The following is a 25,652-nucleotide window of genomic DNA, read 5'->3' as shown; positions in this document are numbered from 1 at the left end:
AACCGCAAGCTGTCCGGTATTGGTTGAACTCTGCCTTCAGAACACAGTAAAACAGTTTGAGCATCTACTGTAACTGTGGAGAGATGTAATAATTTTTCACTGATTATTTTAATTTTTGTCATCATCATTATGTTATTTTCATTGTCATTGATTTTGTATTTAATTGTTATTTAACTCATAATTATGTCTTCAGCACTGTTGTTCAGCTAATATATGAGGATGATGCACTCTCATCAATTTGGAGGAACTTCTCTCATGCACTGTAGTTCAAGATATGATATGATATGATATCAAATATGGAACTTGCTTGAGTAAGTATTGTATTCAAATAATTCAATCCATGTGCTTGTAAAGAGTTTATTTGTTTATAATTTACAATGTATGATTATGAATTAAACATTTTTTCAGAAATAGAAAAGGATGACAGTGAATAGCGCACATAATTTCCTACAGGAAAAAAATGTCATGCCTTACTTCCACAGATCTAAAATTATGTTCAGCATTACAATGTCACATTTCAAGCATCTGAGTAAGGACGTTTAGCTACCCATTCCTTGATGCTTGGCAATGCAAGAATTTTTGCTTTCAGAGCTTGTAGATTTGGACGATTTTCAAGTAAATCTTTCCCGGCCATCACGTCCAAGTAGTCGAGAATAGCTACAAAGTATAGGTCTGCCCATGTGAGCTACAAGAGAAACAAAGATTCATGAAGCAATTTACAACTACCAGAGAAGTAGGAACAGAAGTGTTCAAATTAAGGAAACATATACACAGAATATATACTGTACATATAGCATTTTACAATAAGCCATATCAGTTATTTTTCTCAAAGACTAAATTATGATATATCAGCGAACAGTAAAATATGGAATAAATGTATAAATCTAAATGAATGAACAAATTGTTTAGACATTCCAATGAGTAACAAAAATCTTGATTACTATTTAGATTCTTAACTATTAAATGTAAACATTTCTCTTTAGCTAACCCTTGTTCTGTTTCTCTTCAGGGTTGGGTATGAATTGAGGTGAATATTCATAGTGAGATTTTACAACTGGATGCCCTTCCTGCATCAACCTCATGAGAAAAGTTAATAACATGAAATGGATGACATGATAGGATAGTAGGAAGGGAGAGGGTGAAACCTGCACATAGCCTATACCAAGCCGTCTACTCAAGGTTTTACGTCTCCATCTGACGGACGAATTGTCATCAACTGCATCAAATGCTCTCACTCCTCATGGGCAGGGTGGAGAGGTATTTAAGTGCACGCAGTCTACTGATTAAGAATTGTATACCACCACGTTGTCGAGATCAGTGGGTACTTTAAACAGCGCCAATTCCAGACTATGCAACCGCAACAGCATAGCTGGTAGCAAATTAATTAGGAACATCTTTCCCATACCGCAAGCAGCATTGAAGAAAAATATTTTGCTACTGTTAATGCTTCTCAGTAAATTGATCAGAGCTCAGTTTTGGCTCATTATGGAGAATGGTGTTTGCCATGTTGTTCCTGCATTAGCTTGTTTCTCTGAGATATTCTAAATTCAAGCAAATCCCATTACCAGGATCAGGAAGTTTGCTGACGTCCAATCAATAAAGTAATTTCTTCCAATGACTGAAGACATTGCCATAGTGTCTGTGGCTGTCTTTGTTAGTCCTCAGCCATGCTGGAGAACAGTGTACTCCATAGCTTTAGCGGACTGTGAGAAACAGAGGAGTCCCGGTGAAGGTCATTTTCCAGGAGACCAAGATCTTTGCTGGCAGTTTCGTAGGAGGACAAAGGGTCCCATTCTTTGGGTGCACTGCATTCTCTCTACCAATGACATGTTTCTTCTTACTCCCTGGGAAGCCCTCTGTGGCTTTTGCCCATTTCCTTATGTGAAAGGTGCCTCATCTGTTGTCTATTCAAGGAATAGAATGATGGAACTTCATCACATAATAGCCCCTGGTAAAATTATCAGTTAGGCAAAATATAAAAATTACCATTAAACTTTTCACACAACTGCAATAGTCATCATCGATGTCTTCATAGACTGCCATATTTTAATAGATAGGCTGTCGGCATCCATCTCTTCTCAACCCCCGACAAGCTCAGACACTTGCTTGTTCCTTTCCAGAACTTACACTAACACCAGTCTGTAATGATCCCCAGCCCAGACTGTCTCAAAATGCTTTATTTTACGATGGTTTTTCCATACATTAGATCTAAATATTTTTATAGCAAGTTCCTAGACCATTGCAGGTACTGTTTGATGGAGAACTGATTATTAGTTTTGTAATAAATTGTTGCACCAACAGTGAAAATGGTACACTTGTACATAAGACCGGCTTTGACAGTCAAAATTACTATCTAAGAAGTAATTGGAAATTTTAAATGGACTTTTAATATAATGGTATCTTATGAATAAAAGTTGCACTTTCCAGGTTTTATAAAGCATTTGAATGAAATCAGAACAGGTAGAGTGTAGTTGTCTATGGATCTGTATACTTGAGAAAGATACATACAGCTGTCCAAAACATTTTAAAGTTTGTCCTAGTGACAGAAAAGGATAATGCTGGGCTAGCATGCAATAGGGTGTTCTACCTGTTGTGACATTAAAATAATTTTATTTCATGGCGATGGATTTTTAAGCCTTTTTACAAGACTTCTGTAAATTACATTTGCAGTTCTTTTTTGGTTTTCATTTTTGTGGTTTCTCTTTGATGGAGAATTGATGTATGTTAATTAAGGCGCTAGCTCACCTTTCTCATCCACATGTCACTGAAAACCTTTGAAGTGTCAGTGTGACATTAAACCACCAGCAAGAAAAGAAATCGCCCCCATTTAAGAACGAATGGTATATCGGGATTAACAAGTGTTAAATCTATTCCTTCCTGAAGCTGAGACCGTCGTTCTATCTTCAGTACAGCCAATCTTGTTCTGTTGCAGCTTTATTAACTTCCTAATGTACCTTATATACAGTACTATTCAGGACCTGTTCATTTATGACATTAACTTTTTCCTTTCTTGGCTACAAAATTGCTGCTTCGGAAAAAACTGGACTCTCACTTGAATGGAAACAAGAACCAAGTGACTTTCGTACAGAATTTTTGAAACCTAGTTTTGTTGAATCTCGATAATGCCATTCGGCCTACTTCTTCGTTGCCATGTTTTAGAAACCATAAGTAGAATATTTTAAACTTGACTGGACAGCAGTGAGGAATTACTGCCAGGCAGTGAAGTCTGCACCAAGTAAGATCACTTTTCTAATGAAAGTAGCTGATCTACTGCTGAAAGAGCAATGCTTGCCTCCTCCCACACAATTAACTTCGCTTGTCTCATTTCCTCTGCATCTTCTGAAATCATTCTTATGTTAGATGTAGAGGTGTTTTGTTTTAGTTTCTGTTGTTTGACTGTATATTTTATCTTTGTCACTCTTACCTTTGTTTGCTCTGCTTTTGCCTCCCTAATGGGGTTTTAGTATGTTGGATGGTCAGCTTATTTACAGTTTCTTGATTTAACACAGCAAATTCATACAACCTTTGACAATCGAAGATTCCTTGGGCTTTCATGTATGTAATATTCTGCCGATGTATTTCTGCCAAAGATGACAGATGTGGCAAAAGTGATGACATAAACTCCACAGTCAATCACGTTAGGCTAATGATCTACACACTGATAACATTGTGACAGGAGCTGGTATTTATTTATTTATTCATTTATTTATTATATAATTCATTCATTTATTCATTCTTCATTTAGGCCTGCAACGGAGGAGGAGCTATACCAGATGAATGGAGAGTTGCTATAGTAGCCCCTGTGCATAAAGGAAAGGGTGATAGACATAAAGCTGAAAATTACAGGCCAATAAGTTTGACATGCATTGTATGTAAGCTTTGGGAAGGCATTCTTTCTGATTATATTAGACATGTTTGTGAAATTAATAACTGGTTCGATAGAAGGCAATTCGGTTTTAGGAAAGGTTATTCTACTGAAGCTCAACTTGTAGGATTCCAGCAAGATATAGCAGATATCTTGGATTCAAGAGGTCAAATGGACTGTATCGCGATTGACCTGTCTAAAGCATTTGATAGGGTGGATCATGGGAGACTACTGGCAAAAATGAGTGCAATTGGACTAGACAAAAAAGTGACTGAATGGGTTGCTATATTTCTAGAAAATAGACCTCAGAGAATTAGAGTAGGTGAAGCTTTATCTGACCCTGTAATAATTAACAGGAGAATTCCTCAAGGCAGTATTATTGAACCTTTATGTTTTATATATATAAATGATATGACTAAAGGAGTGAAATCAGAGGTAAGGCTTTTTGCAGATGATGTTATTCTCTATAGAGTAATAAATAAGTTACAAGATTGTGGGCAACTGCAACGTGACCTCGATAATGTTGTGAGATGGACAGCAGTCAATGGTATGTTGATAAACTGGGTTAAAAATCAGGTTGTGAGTTTCACAAATAGAAAAAGTCCTCTCAGTTTTAATTACTGTGTTGATGGGGTCTAGTAAATAATAAAACATCATACAGTTATGCCACAGCAATGTGCCAGAATATAGAAAAATGTCATGAGTTGGACAGTACACAGATAAATCTTCCAACAGACAGCCTTCAACCTCAGGAAACAATAATCATGACGGGAAGAAGGGAAAGTACAAACGAACAAGTTAAACCTACTCTAATACAAACGAATAAGACGCAAGACCATCAATTTGTAAACACTAGAGTACAAAGAAATGGAGTAACCGTCATAAGAGGAACAAAGACTGTCGGAACTGAAGAACTCCAGTCAGGGTCAGCCTGGCTATACGTTGGAGGCCTGTACCACAACACTGAAGCAGTGAAGCTAACGAAATACCTAAAGGACAACGGAATAGTGGGTAACACACAAGTAGAACAGCTGCCGTCAAGAGCGCCTTCAAGGTTGGCATACCACTCGCAGAACTGGAAAAGGTGAAACAGTCAGATTTCTGGCCACAAGGGGTAACGGTCAGAAGATTCAATCTAAATTTTCGTCGCCAGAGGAACACGGGCGTGGAACTCTAGGATCCCGATCACAAGAAACCCACATGAAATCAAATTATCTGAACCAGACAATAAACAACCCATAAATAACAAGGTTAGTGTACTCCTATGGAATGTGGAAGGTCTAAGAGGTGTGATAAATAATTCCCCAAACGATTTATTTAGAGATTTTGATATATGCCTTTTGACAGAGACATTTGCTACTCCAGAAAACAGAACCGATGTCCCGGGATACTATAACATACATGCTTTAGCAAAGAAAGATGTCAGAGGAAGACCATCTGGGGGGGTGGCCTGTCTGATTAAACCAAATTTGGCCCCATTCCAAGTATTGATGACAGAAGAAGACTTACTAGTGGTCCGTGCAAATATTGGTATAATCATATGTGTATATTTCCGCCCTGACTGCAGTCCAATAGACATACTTGACAGCCTGAAAAGTGCCTTCAATATAATCCCGCAAGGGGAAAGCATTATCCTTGCAGGAGATCTAAACTGCCCAATCGATAGAGCGAGTAGGAAAACAGAATTAATATTGAACTACCTAAATGAAGAGGGTATGACCCTAGTGAGTAATCGAAATATGCAGACATACCTATGTCACAATGGTGGAAGTGCAATTGATTTAGTGCTAATACAAGGATTTGAAGTAAAGGCACAATACTTACTAACGTATACAGACGGCTCGGTAATGCGGAAACATATACCAGTGATTACAGAATTAAGATGTAAAAACTTAAAGACGATACAGAATGAACAAAAAGGGGCTAAGAGAACAATAGACGCCAATATCTTGGAGGATAACATAGGAGTAATACAAGATATACTGAGGGAAATCAGAGAAGGAGAAATAGATGCGGCGTTATCCCTAATAGAGAACTACATCAAAGGAGCGACAGTGAATGCAACAATCACAGGTAGTGCGAAAAAATGGTTTGACAGAGATTGTTACCAAACAAGACAGCTAACTTTGGAGAAACTAAGAAAAGCAAGGCAGACTAAGGAGCAATAGCTGAAGTAAAGAAGGTTATTGAGGCCACGAGGAACCATAGAGCTGCAGGTCCGGATGGGATTTTCAATGAACATCTGAAAGCCTCAGCACCATACCTATTGCTAGTATGGACAGAGCTGCTGAACAAATGTCTAGAGACAGGGAAGATTCCATCATCTTGGAGGAAGTCAACCATAAAAATGCTCTATAAAGGAAAAGGAGAGGTGAATAGACCTGAGTCCTACAGAGGAATTGCACTGGAACAAGTAGGTTTTAAACTGCTTACGAGATTGCTGACCCAACGCATAGGCACAACAGTAGATCCGCTTTTGCCGGAAGAACAGTATGGCTTTAGATCAGGCAGATCAATTTTGATGGCAGCTGGAAATCTACCTCAAGACATCCACCGAGCAATTGCCGAACATCGAGGGAAGATGTATGTAGTTTTCATGGACTATACCAAGGCCTTTGACAGAGTAAACAGGACAAAGATGCTGAAGAAGCTGGAAGCTTTAATTGGAAGAACATGGCTGACAAGACTAGCAGTAAATATATTAACAGAAAATTTCGTACAAATAAATGACAACCTTTGCACATCCAAATGGATCAGCCAAACGATTGGAGTGCTTCAGGGCGACCCATTGAGTCCATTACTATTCAATGTCCTAACGCATGATGTGACAGCTAAGATCAAGAGATGCACTAAGAGTGTAAACGCATACATATATGCCGATGACATGGCATTGGCCTCAGAGAATAGAGATGAATTACAGAGTGCGATGGATCTCATCACAGAATGGGCAGATGAGAATGAAATGGTGCTAAATATAAACAAAACTGAGTTAGTAGTATTCAGAAAAGGTGGTAAATTAGCAAAACAGGATTTTATACAATGCAAAGGACAGAGGCTCAGGAATAGCAATGCCTACAAATACCTCGGAATCACAATTCAAGTAACTGAAACGTCTTTCTTGATACACCTGAGGGAAAGAATAGCTGCAGCAATTGGGAACATCAACGACATCAAGCAACTACCACACCTGTCCCTGGAGACAGCCATGCGACTTTTCGTAATCAAGGTTATGCCTGTAGCTACATATGGTCTGGAGTTAATATGGGAGTTCCTCTCGAAGAAACAACTACAAGAATTGGAAAGTCTGAAAGCGAGGTTCCTCAAGTGAGTTCTAAGCGTCTCGAAATACACTCCATGTCGACTAGTCTATGTATTGGTGAGGGAAACGTTTTTAGTGGAGGATGTAAGACTTCACCTACTGCTACCATCCACAACAAGTTATCGAGAACTCTTACAAGAACTAAAAGAAAAAAGAGCAGATATTGGGATGGATTTCTACGGGACAGACGCCATGATCAACCGTGAATGGACACGTACAGGATATGACTTACGGCATACAGTTACGAGGTTTGCCATACATGGGTTTCATCATAAAGTATGCCAGACGTTGAATTATCATGAACCAGGCCCGGATTGCATGTATAGACTCTGTGACCAACACTGTGAGAAGTATCACGCTTTACAGTGCAAGCGTAGGCAACAAACGATCACCCAACTTGCTAATGAATAGTGGAAATGACAATTAGAAGTGCAAAAAAAAAACATTGTGACAATAAGTGGAAAGATATTTTTATTTTATTTATTTCTTAAAATGGCCATTGGCTGAAATAAAATTCTTATTAATATAAAGAAAGATCTTCATTGGGGTAATCACATAAATGGGATTGTAAATAAAGGGTACAGATCTCTGCACATGGTTATGATGGTATTTAGGGGTTGTAGTAAGGATGTAAAGGAGAGGGCATACAAGTCTCTGGTAAGACCCCAAATAGAGTATGGTTCCAGTGTACTCTCACCAAGATTACCTGATTCAAGAACTGGAAAAAATCCAAAGAAAAGCAGCTTGATTTGTTGTGAGTGATTTCTGACAAAAGAGTAGCGTTACAAAAATGTTGCAATGTTTGGGTTGGGAAGAATTGAGAGAAAGAAGGAGAGCTGCTTGACTAAGTGGTATGTTCTGAGTTGTCAGCGGAGAGATGGCGTGGAATGACATTAGTAGATGAATAAGTTTGAGTGGCGTCTTTAAAAGTAGGAAAGATCACAATATGAAGATAAAGTTGGAATTCAAGAGGACAAACTGGGGCAAATATTCATTTATAGGAAGGGAGTTAGGGATTGGAATAACTTACCAAGGGAGACGTTCAATAAATTTCCAATTTCTTTGAAATCATTTAGTAAAAGGCTAGGAAAGCAACAGATAGGGAATCTGCCACCTGGGCGACTGCCCTAAATGCAGATCAGTATTGATTGATTGATTGATTGATTGATTGATTGATTGATTGATTGATTGATTGATTGATTGATTGATTGATTGATTGAACATGGTTCTTAACTCTGGTAAGCTTTTTTCTTCTTCTCAGCCCAGTATTCCTTCATTCTAGTGCTATGGATGTCTTTTCTTTCTTGAGTCCATTTCACTCCTACTCCTGGACGCAGTGGTTTAGCTGTTAGTGACTGGAGAGAGTCAAATGTCTTGATTAACTTTCTTAACTTATCTCGGTTGTAAATGTCAATGTGACCAATGTTTAGGTATTACAGGTCTTTCTGAAATAAATTCATCCATTTGGCATTTGTTGCTTTCTCTCTAGATACAGTGTTGAAGATCCTTGAAGTGAGTCTCTGGTTGTCCATTCTGACTACGTGACCATAGAACATTAGTCTTCTCTTCCTCATTGCTGTTGCAATGCTCTCTATTTTACTGTACAGTTCCTTGTTGTGCCTGATTCTGTACCCATCTCCCTCTTTAATGTGGCCCATAATCCTTTCTGGGGACTTTCACTCCTTCAGTTCCAGTTTTTCTGAGTTGTCCTTTCCAGGTTATATTTAGGCATTCTGAGGTGTACAGTAAAGATGGTCTTTTTTTGTTTGTTTTAATGCAATTTGTTCGGGGCGTCAACTTCTAGAGATCTTTTGCCACTACTTGCACCATATGATATGAACCTCCGTGTAACTGGAATTGTGGAAGTGTAGAGTGTTGAATGTGAGGAAAGGAACATTAAGGACGACACAAACACCCAGTCCCCAGGCCAGGGATATTAATAATTTACAATTAAAAACCCCTGATGTGGCCGGAAATCGAACCCGGGACCACCAGGTGACAGGCGGACGCATTGCCCGTTACACCGCGGGGCCGGACACAGATGTTCTTACTACGGTGCTGTTGTAGTGTCTAAGTTTAAGATTCAAGGAGAGGGATTTAGACTTGTATATGTTCTTACAAAGATGATAGCTCTTTCTAATTTAGTGTATCTACTCTTCATTGCATGGTCCTCATTAACATTTGGGGTTATCCATTCTCCAAGATATTTAAATGAGTTGGCCTTTCATATTATTTTGTCCCCCAAAGAAATGAAGTTGGGTGCTTCTCTGATGTTGGTCAGAAATTCTGTTTTGTTGACAGCAATCTTCAGCCCTACTTTAGCTGCTATGCATTCTAGGGAGGATAGCTGGTATGTAGCTTCTTCTATACTTGAAGCTAGGAGTGAAGGCTAAGCAAGTGACTGTTAACTTGTCTTTTTTGTAGCCGATTTTTAATCCAGAGTTGTCAGCTAGTGTATTCGTCCATTCCCGAATGACCTTCTCCAGGAGACAGTTAAACAGGATGGGGGTCAAACCATCTCCTTGTCTAACACCTGTTTATATCTCAAAGCTTTTTGATAATACCCCCTCTGAATTTAACTTTGGACATTGTGTTCGTTAGAGTAGCCTTCACAAGGTTCAAAGTCTTCTTATCCAGTCCCATTTCAGTTAACGTCTCAATAAGGGGCTGTCTGTCTACTGAGTCATAGGCCTTTTGGGAGTCAATGAAAATTGCTACATAGGGTGAAGCGCTGAGGATTTTGTAGGTAAAGAGAGTTTTGAGGTTCAGAATCTGCTCTTTGTATGACCTTGACTTCCTAAATCCAGCTTGGTACTCTCCTATGGAGGAGTCTAATTGTGCCTCCACCCCCTGTGGGTGGGGGATTCAGACGAAGAATACACCCACGGTATCGCCTGCCTATTGTAAGAGACAACTAAAAGGGGCGACCAAGGGATGATTGTATTAGAACCATGAAACTACTTGTGATTAGTACCACCATGCAGGGAACACCATGGGTCGCTTTTACTTGCGCATAGTACCACTATGTTAGGTACCAAATAGGTTTGTGATTAGTAGCACGCAGGAGCACAGTGCGGTAGTCCCCCCATGTAGAGTGCACTGTCGGCTTTTACAGTACCTGTGATTAGTACCACTATATGAGTGACACCATGGGTGAGCAACACCATGGTTCTGGCTTGCCTATGATTAGTATCCACTATATGAGGTACACCATGGGATAGTACGAGTCCCTGTGATTAGTACACTTATGTGATGAACACCATAGGTTTGCGTTGCCTGTAAATGGCTCCGCAATGTGCGAAACACAGTAGGTCTGTAATACATGTGTGAATTTCATTACCTGTGAGTAGTACCATAATGTGGGGAATACCGCGAGTCTACGCTACTCGTGATTAGTACCGCAACATGACAAATACCATGGTTCTACTCTCCTAGCAAAAAGTACCATTATGAGGGGCTGATGACTTGGATTTTGAACCCCTTTAGACTGCAAGCATCATTGATTCAGTATTGTGCTTTAGAAGCAGTCCCTTGTTCAGTAATACTCTTATTTTACGTCAGTTTCTGTAAATGTGAGGCACTGCGAGTCGGATCCACTGATTGTTTTAAATTCATATCCAACCATTCATTCTTCATCCTCATGTTTTGCATTCTGGTCAGTGGAGGATTTTGGACTTTTAATTTGCCATTACATTTCATCTCATTTCGTACCATTAGGGGCTGATGACCTAGATGTTAGGCCCCTTTAAACAACAAGCATCATCATCATCATCATTATCATCATCATTATCATCATCATCATCATCATCATCAATTGTGCCTCCACTTTTTTAAGCAATGCTTTGGAGAAGATTTTGTAAGTCACTGATAGGAAAGAGATTCCTCTATAGTTGTTAGGGTCTAACTTGTCTCCTTTCTTGTGCAGCGGGTGGATGACAGCTGAAGTCTAGTTCCTTGGTAGTGTTTCCATTGTCCATATGTCAGTAATGACCCTGTGAATATTGTCAGTTGACTCTTTATCTGCATGTTTCCATAATTCTGCAATGATGCAGAATTCATCTCCTGCTCTGTTAGATTTCAGTTCAGAGATGGTCTGTTTGATTTCTTCTTTGGTAGGAGGAAGGGAGTCAGGGTTAATAACATCCTTGGGCTGAAATTGTAGTTTTTTCTCAGGTTATTCTGCATTGAGGTGGTCATCAAAATATTTTGCAAGGGCTGCAATACAATCTTCATTGTTCATTTTCAGTTCTCCGTCAGGTTCTCAAAGGTGAAGTGTTGGGGCTGAGTAAGCGTTTGTCTGAGATCTTAGAGTTTTGTGTAAGTTACTGGTGTTGTTCCTTTGAAAATTTTTCTCTGCCAGATCTATGATATTGTTGTTAAATTGCTTCTTAGCATTTCTGATGGTTTTGGCCGTGTTCTTTCTGATTGTTAGGAAGGCTGTATGATTTGCCATGGTTTTGTTGCAGTTCCATTTCACCCATGCCTGTCTTCTCTCCTTTATTGCCTTATCTTCCACCATGGGTACTTACTCCTTTGGGTTCCAAGGACGGTTTCTGTTGCTGCATCTCTCAGTGCCTTCTGTAGATTAGATTATTGCTTAGGACCTTAGTAAAGTTGTTGTTGTTGTCTTTCAAATGGGCTGGATTAAATTTTGGGGTTCTGGACCTGGTGTAGTTGTTCTCTGTACTTTGTGAGTGGAATGAAATTTGCTTTGACCAAAGATAGGTAGTGGTCTGAATTGATATTGGCACCTCTCAATACGTTGACGTTGCTTATTTCCTTGCTATTCCTTCTACTGATGGCAACGTGATCTAGCGGGTACTCTCCTAGCAAGGGCTTTTTGGGAGAGGTGTCTGAATGCTGTAGATTTAAGAATAAGGTTTTGATTCTTACACAGATTGATCAGCCTCTCACCATTACAATTGGTTCTCTTGTGGGCTGGGTATTTTCCGACTATGTTCTTGAACCTGCGCTCCTTACCAATCTGGGCATTGAAGTCCCCCATCAAGATGATCACGTGATGTTCTGGAATCTTATCGATTGTCTCTTCCAGTTTTCTAAAAGTATTCAACACTTTCAATATCACTCCTATTAGTATCATTGGTATTTATTTATTTATTTATTTATTTATTTATTTATTCATTCATTCATTCATTCATTCATTCATTCATTCTTTTCCTGGTATATTGATTTATTGTCTGGCTTTCAGTGCCGGGAGTTTGCGAGGATATGCTCGGCTCGCCTGGTGCAGGTCTTTCTATTTGACGCCCATAGGCAACCTACACGTCTCGATGTGGGATGATGATGATGTAGGGTGAGAGAAACCTGTTGTCGGCACATAGCCTACTCCTATTGAATAGCACCAAGGGGTCTGCGAAAGGCTTAACGTCTCCATCCGACGGACGAATCACAATCAACAGCGTCATATACCCTCACTCCATATGAGCACTGCGGAGAGGTTTGGAATTTAATCCAGGCTTTTAGCACAAAATGTAGTGATTAAAAATTGTATATCAGCATCTCACTTACCCTGCTGGCAACAAAGTATTAGTGTTTAAATTATTGTAAATATTAATGTTGAAGCCATCATCATAAACACATGCACATTTCCTGTGATTATCTCTATGAGTGCCGGGCTGAGTGGCTCAGACGGTTAAGGCACTGGCCTTCTAACCCCAACTTGGCACGTTCGATCCTGGCTCAGTCCGGTGGTATTTGAAGGTGGTCAAATACGACAGCCTCGTGTCGGTAGATTTACTGGCACATAAAAAAACTCCTGCGGGACTAAATTCCGGCACCTCGGCGTCTCCGAAGACCTTAAAAAGTAGTTAGTGGGATGTAAAATAAATAACATATTTATTATTATTATCTCTATGAGTGGACATAGCCAGAGCTCCAAGCTCGAATGAAAAGAAAAAGCATTTTGTGGCTTAAAATGTGTTTCTCCTGATAAACAATCACCAGATTCTAATTCACTCACTAAATCTGTCATTATAATACGTGCAAATGGAGATGGCAACTGCTACCCAAACATTTAAATGCAGAGAACAGAAATATATTGAATTATTGTCCTTTGCTAATTCCGCTCTCTGTAATCTGAACACATGAAAGTAACCAGCCAGAAGGACTTGGTTCAGTCTGATGCCAGTAGATGATGCTAATGTTGCCACTTGCTCCAAATGACTGCGCTGAACAAGAAGCAGTTATCGTTTTCAGTACATGAAAACTTCAAAGCAGACTGTAGGACTCAGGTCAAAGTTATGCCAACAGATGATGTTAATGTTATTACGTGTAACAAAATGACAATCTCACCTTGTTGAATGAGAGGGATTTTTTTTTTTTTTTTTTTTTTTTTGCTAGGGGCTTTACGTCGCACCGACACAGATAGGTCTTATGGCGACGATGGGATAGGAAAGGCCTAGGAGTTGGAAGGAATCGGCCGTGGCCTTAATTAAGGTACAGCCCCAGCATTTGCCTGGTGTGAAAATGGGAAACCACGGAAAACCATCTTCAGGGCTGCCGATAGTGGGATTCGAACCTACTATCTCCCGGATGCAAGCTCACAGCCGCGCGCCTCTACGCGCACGGCCAACTCGCCCGGTGAGAGGGATTTTATCGAGAAAGAACCAAACATATGAAATTCATCTTACTCAAATCATATCTCTACCATGGAAACACCTTCAACGAAGCATCCATGATCAACATTAGTTAAGATGTCATTCCTCAAACTCAGTGGAAGGGATTCTATATTATGCTTATCGATGGAGATAATGTCATGTCATACTCCAGAATGGAAAAATAAAATGCATTCCCTTCACTGAAAGATAGTATTTTTTTCACTAAACAGTTCAAGTATGATGAGGTTCTTATAACCTCTACCTGGTACCATTTTTTCATTATATCTAGGTCGAGTCATAAGTCATGGCAACTATTTTTTTCTCGCGAACAGAAAATCTAAGATATGCATTTGGACACTATGGTTTGTACTTGCGTACGATGCCATTAGATGGTGTATGTAAACAACAGTGTGGGTCTAAGCATGCCCCCAAGATCAGTGTGTGAGTGAGAGCATCACAACGGTGAGGATGGGAGGTTCTTCCACACCCGCCTTATTCACCTGATCTGAGCCCATGTGACTATGATCTAATCCCCAAAGTCAAGAAGCCATTACGTGGACAATGGTTTGCTAACAAAGAGGAAATCGTAACAGCACTTTGGAGAGAGGTGTCAGACGTTAGCGATACACGTGCTGCGAATGGTATTCAACGCCTGCCCCACCACTGGACACCTTGGGTGATTATTTCAAAGGTCTGTAACCAATGGAGACCTGTCCTTTGTACATAGTCTTGTGTACCATAACAAAACAATGTTTACTGTGTTCTGTCACTTTCATACGAGAATCTCCTGCAGTCAGAATTTGTCTTCAGGCGCTATGCACATGTACATGCCGTATATTTCCAAATGCATATCTTAGATTTTCCGTGTTGTCTCCTGTTCGCGAGTAAAAAAATTGTTGCCACGACTTATGACTTGACCCTCGTATCTGTGAAAGGTGACAGGAGTTCAAACTCAAGCCGATAGACATCGTCATGGTGAATATGAGACAATGACATATTACAAAAGTTGAGGTCATGGGAGGTCCGTTGTAACTGGTATCAATTTCAGCTGTCAAAATATTCTTGTTTTCTCAGTATCACTCTGAATGACAGAATACCGGTACTAAATGTATAAAGAAATTATAAATGCTTAAGTGGGAGAACGCTAATTAAGGAAACAAGTGGAGAGCAGTGACTAGTAAGAACAGGGCTGATAGTAGATATACTATCCTGTTTGCATGCACTCCTGTACCAGTGTTTCACTGTGCAGGGTTTAAGATTTGTTTATTTCCACCTCAGCTCATTCTAGAAAGCACAGGCTGTTTCTTTCCACCTGTCACTTCACCACTAACCTCAAAATACTAACTTCTCCTTTTTTCAGAGGGCTTATCTCCCCAAAGAATATGTGTTTGTCTTATTGGATATGTGCTCATGGTTTTGGCTTGGATTCTATTTATTCTGAAGAGCATTGTACGTAAGATAATACAGTTTAAAGTCATTTAGAATCAAGTTTTCATGCTGAATGCTGAAGCCTCACCTTTCCATTGACAAAGTAACCATTGTTGCTTTTGACCTCATCTTCAAATCTTGACATGAAGAATGGAACAGTTTCCTTCATGAGAGGTTCCCTATTCCTCTCCTTGGAGACTGGATCTTCGTCATAATGGACATTTGCCAGCCCTAGAAAGGAAAATGATTGTTTCTTTTAATTGCAGAGAATTTTCATACAGTGCTTCCAACTCCCAATGAAGCTCATCCCCGAAATCGCGACCCTCGTCCTCCGAGGAAGATCCTGAGACACCACCTGTACAGCTAATTTTGAATTTTCTTTTATTAATAGAACTGTACAGAAAATTTGACATGTTTTACCTTGTTCTTAGTGGCAGCCTGTAAATACAGGAGGTCTTTGCAAAAATAAATGGAAATTGTCAAGTGAGTACAAGTACAACAAACTTCTGGGTGCAGATTATGTGGTTTGCAGATTTTATGTGTATGTAGTTCAGCGGTATTTTACAAAAATAAAAAACAAAGCCTTTGCAAAACCATTTCCCTAGGAGCTACACGTAGATCATTTCCAACACCCTTACAGCTGATAGTAAAAGAAAAAGATTCAACTTTTCTTCTGGGATGGTTCACTTCAGAGATGTGTTGATATGAAGTAAAAGATCAGCAGCAGCTGCCAACAGATCTCAGTAATAGCCTCTAAAATGAAATGAGTGTTAACCTGTATCAGATTTCTTGTTGCTGCTGAAGTTTTGGACGGTTTACAGGAGCTAGGAAGATGACAGATAAACAAAAACTTGTTGTTTTAACTATCAAAAAGAAATTAGAAGTTAGAAAAGAGTTGATCTGCAGTAAAGCTTTCTTGAGATGATGGGATAGGAATGCAAACAGCCAAGCAGTGCCTGAAAACTTCAATTTATGCCAAAATAAATGAAACACTGCACTTTCGTTTCCGGCAGAAAAGAACAGAAGGAGTTCCCGTATCAGATCCCATGTTATTAGAGAAAGCAGGAGAGTTCCACAAAACTTCGAAAATTGAAAGAAAAGTTTAACGTTTCGTCAGCATTGCTGACTCAATTTAAACAGAGGCATCATTGTTCAGGGTGGTAAACTTAGTGCTAACAAGGATGCTTTTTGCAATGAATTCTACAGTAACATAGAACAGCATAATTGTCTCCCAGAAAAGATTTACACAAACTTGAGCCTCTGGAACCAAAGCACATGCTACCGGACATAAGGCTACTGAAGACAGAGTGAACAGAAACTGAAGCGGCTCACTACTGGCAAATCAAAAAAACCATGCGCATTCAAAGGAATAACAAACTTACCACTTCAGTACATGCATGAGAAGAGAGCCTGGACCGACAGTATTATCTTCAGAAACTGGTTCTGTTCTGTGTTTGTTCTTGCAGAGCTGTCCTTTTACTGGACAATGCACCGCATCATCCTGCAGAAGGTGTGCTTGTTTCAGGTGACGGAACGTGTTACGCCACTCTCACAGCGAATGGACCAAGGTGCGATCGCAGCTGTGAAACATTACTGGTGGAATCTCATGAAACAGCTTGTGCAAGAAGGTTCAAGACATCCTCAGTTTCTGGACTCCTTGCAATCCACGGCATTTATAAGGCTTGAAACAACCATAGCTTGCTCGTGGAACAAAATTGCAAAACCCTCCACTGAGGAATGGCATACTGCTAAGTGATCTTGTGAAACAAATTTCTGGTTGTGAAGAGGTTGATGACAAAACCGTCCGCAATTGCTTAAATAGCAATTCATTTGAACAAAGTATGTTTGGCAGAGGAGGAGAGCACAGAGGGCACTGTTACTAGAGTACCGAGCTCGATAGCTGCAGTCGCTTAAGTGGGGCCAGCATCCAGTATTCGGGAGATAGTAGGTTCGAACCCCACTGTCGGCAGCCCTGAAAATGGTTTTCCGTGGTTTCCCATTTTAACACCAGGCAAATGCTGGGGCTGTACCTTCATTAAGGCCACGGCCGCTTCCTTCCCACCCCTAGCCCTTCCTTGTCCCATCGTCGCCATAAGACCTATCTGTGTCGGTGCGACGTAAAGCGACTAGCACAAAAACAAAAAAAGTTACTAGAGTAAGTAGGAGAAAATTCGTTTGACTATACTGATGTTTTGATGCTCCGCAAAATGAGGACTGTTGTCAGGAAAAATGTGAATGAAACACAGAAATAGAAAAACAATTGGACAATTATTTTCCAGAAGGGAACGGAAAACCAAAAGTGAAGTGAAAACAAGTCGTACAAAATCCAGTGTGTTTTGTAAACCAGTTGTTAGTTTCCGGTGAGCTGCATGTAAGTAATGCAGTGGGATATGTAGCACGTTTTGTAAATACAGTAAATGTGCAGTTGCGTTATCCGTGCCATCTTGGGTCTGCATTAACCCGGATAATTGAGAGTCTGCTGTATATGAAAAATAGAGTGCATGGAAGTATAATCTTCCTAATATTGTCAGAGAACACAAAATCTCCATGAATAGAATCTATGCCAATGATATTTATAAGTTGCACAGTGAGTTTCTCTCATCACATCACTTTACGACAGAAGATGTTGGAAATGTTCTCCTCCTGCATCCACACATTTCTGGCTTCTTTCCGTGATCATTTACTTTTCCTCATTAAGTACATGTTCGAGTTCCTCTCGGTTTGTTTTCTACACGGTCTCACTCCATGTGGAGGTTATGTTACAGATGACCTAATGACTTCCCTGCAAGACTCTGTTTTCACATACTTATCGCACATAAATACCCTTTTCTCTACTGTGTGCACATTATGAGAAGTAACACTTCACACTTCCTACACGTTGTAAACTGCTGCACTGTGTAGCGGGAAGTGCTGAGTCAACGGCAAGCAGACAAGCTGTCGGTGGACCAATGAGAGACAGACACGTGTCTGAGTGAGGATTTGCACTGCCGGTCTAGTAGTCAGCGCCTCCGACTTCCTCATGGCCATCTCGGATTCAAGGTGTGCTAGCTCCTCATTTTTTACTTCTCTCTTCATTTCCCTTTCTTTAACTGACTTTAAAAACCTTGGTATTGAATGATAAGTCTTCATTTTTTGTTAAATGTGGTATTCCACTTATGTGTCCACATTCTAATACATAACATACAGTGTTAGCCTGTACTCACATATTCTATAACAAACGAAAGTGGTTTATGAAATTGCCAAGAAAAGATATATACATTTAACTTTGCAAATAAAGCTTTCTCAAAACAATTCATAGCACGAATGTTCTTTTTCACCCCTTTCAATAATGTTTTGAATAATTTCACTTTCCCCCATCTCTTACTGTAACTACACAAGTAGTTGGAGAACACATCACAACTACTGCATGTTCTTCAAAGCTGTAATCTAAAACACTTAATTTTTACACCCTCCTGGGTCACTACCACCTCAGCTACAATGATAGAAAACATTTGTATTAATTTCCATTGTTCTAAAATGCAAGTGTCCAATATAAATTATGGATTATCAGATCATCATGCTCAAATTTTACAACTAGAATTTGAGAATGCTAGCAAGCATTCAACCAAAATGAAGCAAGCACAATTAACTCGTTTTTTCTCTGCAGTGCATGTGGCAGTTTCATTGAAAGCCTTAAACTTCAGACCTGGACTCCAATAACATTCGGTCATAGCATTGACCAAAAGTATAGAACCTTTTTAAGCATTTTTTAATGCAATTTGAATTACATTTTCAAAAAAAAACTTGCAGTAATTAATGAATCTTCAAAAAAGCCATGGATCATGAAGGGTATATGGATTTCAAGTCAAAAATGTAAATCACTAAGTAGATTAGCACAGCAGAGTTGTGACTGGGTTTTTTGTAAGTATGTTAAAAACTACAAATCAGTCTATCAAAGAGTTCTTAGGGTGGCTAAGATAATGCACAATAACAAGAAAGTTAAAGAGTCGTGCAAATCACGAACCATATGGAAGGTAATCAAGGGAGAAACCAACAGACACGCAGTTGGAAATAAAGTTGCTGCCATAAAAAATGATAAGGGAATACAAATGAATGACCCTTATCATTTGGCTAATTATATAAATGATTTCTTTCTATCACTACCATACAAACTTGAAAATGCAAATAAAACAGATGTATTACCAGAACTCCCAACCTTTGTGCAAAACTGTATGCAGTTAACTCCAGTAACAGAACTGGAAGTTTTCAAAATCATACAATCTTTGAAGAACAAAACTTCCATAGGTGTAGATGAAGTTCCAACAAAACTCATTAAAAAATGTGCTCCCTATCTGGTACAGCTTTTAACTTATCATATCAATGAATCATTTTCTAGTGGTCAGTTTCCTAATCTCCTAAAAATAGCTAAAGTTATCCCAGTCTTTAAAAGTGGAAACTTACACGATTTACATAACTACAGACCAATATCAATACTTACTGTTATTTCAAAAATATTTGAATGTGCTATGAAAGATCGGCTTACTAAATTTTTAATCAAATATAACTTGTTAAATAATGCACAACACGGGTTCAGAGCTGGCAGAAGTACTTTGTCTGCTTTATCACATTTTACACAGTTGGTCGTAAATGCTCTTGATAATGATGAAACTGTGATAGGACTATTTCTTGACCTTTCAAAGGCATTTGATACTGTTGATCATGAAATATTGTTGCACAAATTATATCAGATTGCAGTTAGAGGAATTGTTAATGATTGGTTTAGATCATACCTGGATAAACGATCCCAGTTTGTTGAAATTACACATTGTAACAGTAAAGGGCATAATGAAACATATCACTCTCAGGTAAAAAGCATAGACTTAGGTATTCCGCAGGGTAGTATTTTGGGGCCTGTTCTTTTCTTGATCTATGTGAATGAACTTCCTCACAATAATCAAGTAGAAACAGCAGTTCTGTATGCTGATGATACAAACATAATTATTAATAATCCTGACCCTACGTCTATAGAAACTACAGCAAATACAGTCCTGTCTAGGTTAGAATCATGGTTCAGGAAAAACAAATTAACATTGAACTTTAGAAAGACTCAATACATGGAATTCAAGGCATCTAACTACCATGACAAAACTGCAGAAAAACACAACCTTATATTAAATACAAATGCAATTGAAAATACGTTGACCACAAAATTTTTAGGTGTCCATATAGATGAAAAATTAAGATGGGATTGTCATATTAAAAAAATTGGGAAGTCTCTGAATTCTGTTTGTTTTGCCTTAAGGATTTTGTCTAATAGTTGTAGTGAAGAATATGTTAGAATAGCATATTTTGGATATTTCCATTCAGTCATCACTTATGCTATTCGTCTCTGGGTCTGCTACAAATCAAATCTTGATGTTATTTTTCGAATACAGAAATGAGCTATCAGAATTATATTGAGAAGTAACAGGTTAGATCATTGCAGACCATTATTTAAGAGACTAAGGATACTCCCAGTACCAAGCATATACATCATGCAATGCATTCTACACATGAAAAAAAATATTGATCACTTCAGAAAGAGTTTTGACAATCACAGTTACCAGACCCGAACAAGGAATAATATTTTTATTGAGCACAAGAGTAAAACCATTGCCTTGAGACATGTAGGCTCTGTTCGAATCAGATTGTATAATAAGCTTCCAAATAAGATTAAAGACATTAGTCCCATCAGTTTATTTACCACAGCTTTAAAAAATCTCCTGCTGAGTAGCTGCTTCTACAGTACAGAAGAAGACATGATGAAGTGCTGGTAATGATGCTATTACTTATTAACTTGTAATCTAGTATATAGCCTTAAAAATATGTTAATGTGACATTGACTATGTTCATATTATTAACAAGACACCAATATATTTTTATTTTGTCTTGTAAATATTGGTTATTAATATTATTTTAAAAAATTAAGATGTGTTGTCCTAACATTGAGGAATTTGGTGTTTCTGTTTTTCTTCTTTTTCAAAATGTTCATTGTTGTGCATATATTATTGTTAGTATTAGGAAATCACTTGACAACTCCTATACTGTTCGCATATTTCAAAATATGTAATTGTACAGTCTATGGAAGCTAAATAAATGAATGAATGAATGAATGAATAAGCAACTCTCTGGGTAACGCATTTATTTGATTGAAGTTTTCATGTCACAGGTTCAAGTCTGCGATATGATGGTACATTAATAACTACTGTGTCATACAGATGCCTGTTGCACTTGGTCAGTCAAATCAATGTTGGTATTGGATGACGCCAGATTTGTCGGGTGAGAGGTCGGGCAAGTGGTCGACGGTCTGTTAGAAAACACCCCCAGCACAACCAGTCTGACATACAAATCCACTGTTAAGGGACAACAACGAGAGTGTTCCTGCAGCAGTCAGACCATAAGAAGCGCTCACCAACCTACAGCCAACACTGGCTATCGTCTGAGAACACAACAGATCTGCACTCCGCCCTCCAATGGGCTCTAGCTTGACCCCCTGAACTCGTTAATGCCACGAACGTTACAGGGAGTCTGGCTCTACTTGTTACGGTTCGCTGTGTCACTGTGGTGCCAACTGCTGCAGTACGTTCCACCACAGAGAGCCAGGTCGTGAATACAGCCGTCTTCCCTCTCTGTGGTAGCCCGGTGTGCAGCCTGACTCAGGTCTTCTTGAGACGGTGCTTTTCCGTGACCACTGTTTCCAACACCGATGCACTGTGGATACGTCCCTGCTAAGTCTTTGTGCAATATCACAGAAAGTACATCCACCTTTGTGCATTACCTGGCCTCATTCAAATTCACTACGCTGCAGATACTGCCTTCTTAGTGTCCTTAAAGGCATGTTTGACTCACACCTACCAGATGACAACTAACGCTCACAAAGTGTATAGCGTGCAATGAAAGCTACTGGCACCACTCTTTGTCGACTAGCATGCAAATTTGAATAGACGCCATCTTCCAGACGTACAATCACGTCTCCTGAATTTGTTTTAACTAGCAGGACTCTTCCTTCGTGTTGCGATTTCATTTTCCGCCAGTGTAAAAATAACAGAAAAGTAAAGTGAGTGGTACGAGCAGCTAATAGCAAACTAGTTTATATTTAATATGTGCATTTCCTAGTTCACATGGACAAAGAAAAAAGTAAACTTAAAAATAAGGGACTGACGTGTCTTCAACCAGAAATGCCTGCATGGTTTTAGGGGATACTGACCACTAGATCAGTGGTGCTACAGATACGCACATACAAACTGTCAACATGTATCCAGGTCCATTTTCTCATTGAATAACAGCCACTGACAGAGGTCCTCAGACACAACTTTGTTTATTTTTGACGTAGATCAACCTCCTGAAGTTTGAACTAAGACCACAAAACTGTGACTTCCCTTTGTCAGATGGTACAAAAGCTGGCAGGTTCAATCCTGACCCAGTCCGGTGTATTTGATGCTGCTCAAATATGTATTGGTAGATTTATTGGCACATAAAAAAATTGATGGGACAAGATTCAGGTATCTCCGAAAACTGCAAATGTAGTTAGTGAGCAAGACCAATAACATAATCATTATTAAGGTACAGGGGCAAATTTATAACAATTTTTGCACTATTAAAAGCACTGTGTTAAGTATTTATTTGATTTATTTTATGTAAAATTAACATTTTCACTGAATGCATACCACTACAGGTGTACAAGTCTGAATAAGAGACCTGTGAAGAACTGAAGACAATGAGGGAATGAAAGGATATGGGAAAAATATGTAAATTCAGCACAAGACAAAATAACCCCTCAAACCAAATGTCATTGCAAGGATGGCACATTTTAAGTAGGCCCTACCAGGATATAGAAATCAAAACCAGAAGTTAAAACTTCTTGTGTGCAAGTGCAACTTCTGATTGGAAACTCATCTACGGTGTGGATGCCTGGACAAAGAAAGGTTTTGAAATGCAAATGTCTTGCACAACTACCAGGGAGTACAATTAGGTTAAACTCACCATTTTATGCAACATCTAGCAAATACTGTAGTCCTAATAACATTCTTCATATAACATTAGGTGTTCTTCTACAGCTACAGTGAGATGTTATATCCTAGTTTAGTTTTCTCTACTGCTGAATACTGTTCTCCAGTATGATATGAAAACCTTCTGGACACTGAGCACAGGATTATTTCAGTTGTAGTAAGATCCACACCTGCCCTCAAGCTACCTGTACCATGCAACACCATGTACTTTTAGAGTACAAGCACAATTAATTGAGAGAACATTCCAGTCATATGAAATTAATTTCATTATTTTCCGTATTGATAATGTGTCTCTATTAACAAAGATGGGTAGGTCCACCTATTGTTATTAATTCATTATAGAACGGCCAAAACTAGTCCTAGTATATTATAATAAGATATAATTTAAGGCAGTGGTGTGCACTGAACCCCAACTACTTGTATTTACATTTCCTTATTTCTTAGAATGTTTTTTTAAAAATGAAGAACTGGAAACAGCTAAGTTGACTCAACAATCTGTTGGCTCTACCGCAGTCCAGGTCTCTCCAGTGAAATGACTTTTGTTGCCGGCATGAAAGAGAGTTACCCCAGCAAAATTCAGGTCGCTTGGTTGATGGATGCGCTTTAAGCATCCTACTCCTGGGGAGGCGGGGTGAGCTAGGATTCGCAGCATCTCATGGCGATGCGGCAGCCAGCTTGGGTAGGGTGGGAGTCACGTCACATGTCTGTTGTAGTGTTCAGTGCCCCATCCACTTCAGTATTCCAGATTACAGAAATTTTGGAATGAAGATTAGTACTGCAAAAAGTAAGACTTTGATCATGACAAGAGGTAACAGAAAATCCAGGGGAGCGATAAAAATAGGAAATGAACCTCTTGAAGTAGTGAAAAATTTTAAGTATTTGGGCAGTGTGATATCACAAGGTGGAAATTTGGATGGAGAAATTGATTTAAGAATACAGCAGTCTGCAAGTTTCTACCAGTGTGTGAGAGACGTGCCAATGAAGTGCAAGAAGGTTTTATACTCGTCCTATTATAAACCTCTACTGACCTATGCTTCAGCAGCCTGGGCGCTGACTAAGCGGAACCAAAGTAAGATACAAGCAGCTGAAATGAGGCATACAGGGAAAGACAAGATGAGATAGAATACAAAATGAAATAAGAAGAAGCATAGGAGTGTGCAAACTTCAAGAAGAGAGTGATATAGCAAAGCTATAATTGTTTGGACACATGATGAGACTGGTAAGAGGCCTAGAATGAGATGGAGGAGCTCGTTGTGGACTGTATTGCAAATAGAGGAGTCGATAGCTATAAAGTACTCGAAGAGGGTGGAGGACCCTACCCAGAGAGAATCTGGAAAAGGGAATGGATGATGAAGAAGAAGAGGGAAACTATCTTGTCATCCATTAATTATGCATGCCCAGAAGCCCAGAGAGCTGGGCTGAGTGGCCTTCTGACTCCAACTTGGCACATTCGATCCTTCCTCAGTCTGGGGGTGTTTGAGGGTGCACAAATATGTCAGCAGCTTAGCCCCTGTGGGCGATTAGAATAACACCCACGGTATCCCCTGCCTGTCGTAAGAGGTGACCAAAAGAGACTCCAGGGGCTCTTAACTTGGGAGCGTGGGTTGGCGACTAAGGGACTCTCAGCTGAGTCCTGTCATTGCTTCCACTTACTTGTGTCAGACTCCTTACTTTCATCTATGTATCCTATCCGGTCTCCCTTGGTCAACTCTTGTTCTTTTCCAAGCATGATGGTATTAGAGTACTCGAGGCCTAGCGAATCTTTTCATTTTCATGCCCTTCGCGGCCCTTGTCTTTCTTTAGCTGATACCTTCATTTTTTAAGTGTTGGATCCGTTCCATTTTTTCTCTCTGATTACTGAGAGTTATATAGAAGATGGCTGCCTAGTTGGACTCACTCTTAAAACAATAATCACCACCACCAACAATCAGTTAGTGTCGGTAGATTTACTGGCAAGTAAAAGGAGTCCTGCGGGACTAAATTCAGGCACATCCGCGTCTCCAAAAACCATAAAAGTAGTTAATGGGAAATAAAGCCAATAACATTATTATTTATTATCACGAAAGAAAGAATAGATATCAAACACGCACCAACATTCCTGGCCTTTACTCCATTCTAATTCAGGGCTAGACCATCCACAGTGAGATCCACTGTGATCATGGAATATGTGCTGCAGCTCTGTTGAAGTGGAGAAAGATGGAACTGCTGCCTCTCTTCAAAACATCGAGCAAAAGAGTGATTTTTACTGGAAAAATCAGAGACTCTAGAATGGAAACTGTTGAAGGTGATTAGCAGAATATTCTAGGCAAGAACAATGTTGTAAGAAATGGAGAGAAATTGATAAGACAAGACTAATTCAGTTAGGGAAGAGTTGGTTATAATATCGGAAGAGGCAA

At 39.3% G+C, this 25,652-nt stretch overlaps 1 protein-coding gene across 1 annotated transcript in view; it reads right to left on the bottom strand.

Moving 5' to 3' along the window:
* Positions 1–343: 343 nt before the first annotated feature.
* LOC136879053 (glutathione S-transferase) overlaps positions 344–25,652 on the bottom strand; it is a 63,074-nt gene continuing 37,765 nt past the window's right edge. Inside the window, exons 4-5 of the mRNA XM_067152791.2 lie at positions 15,318–15,460; positions 344–685 (exon numbers count right to left, since the gene is read on the bottom strand). Coding sequence (XP_067008892.1) covers positions 518–685; positions 15,318–15,460 — 311 coding nt within the window. The 3' untranslated portion in view covers positions 344–517. The remainder of the gene's footprint in view (positions 686–15,317; positions 15,461–25,652) is intronic.

Source organism: Anabrus simplex, chromosome 8 (assembly GCF_040414725.1).
Source record: "Anabrus simplex isolate iqAnaSimp1 chromosome 8, ASM4041472v1, whole genome shotgun sequence".
NCBI lineage: Eukaryota > Metazoa > Arthropoda > Insecta > Orthoptera > Tettigoniidae > Anabrus > Anabrus simplex.
This window is presented reverse-complemented; position numbering and strand designations above follow the sequence as displayed.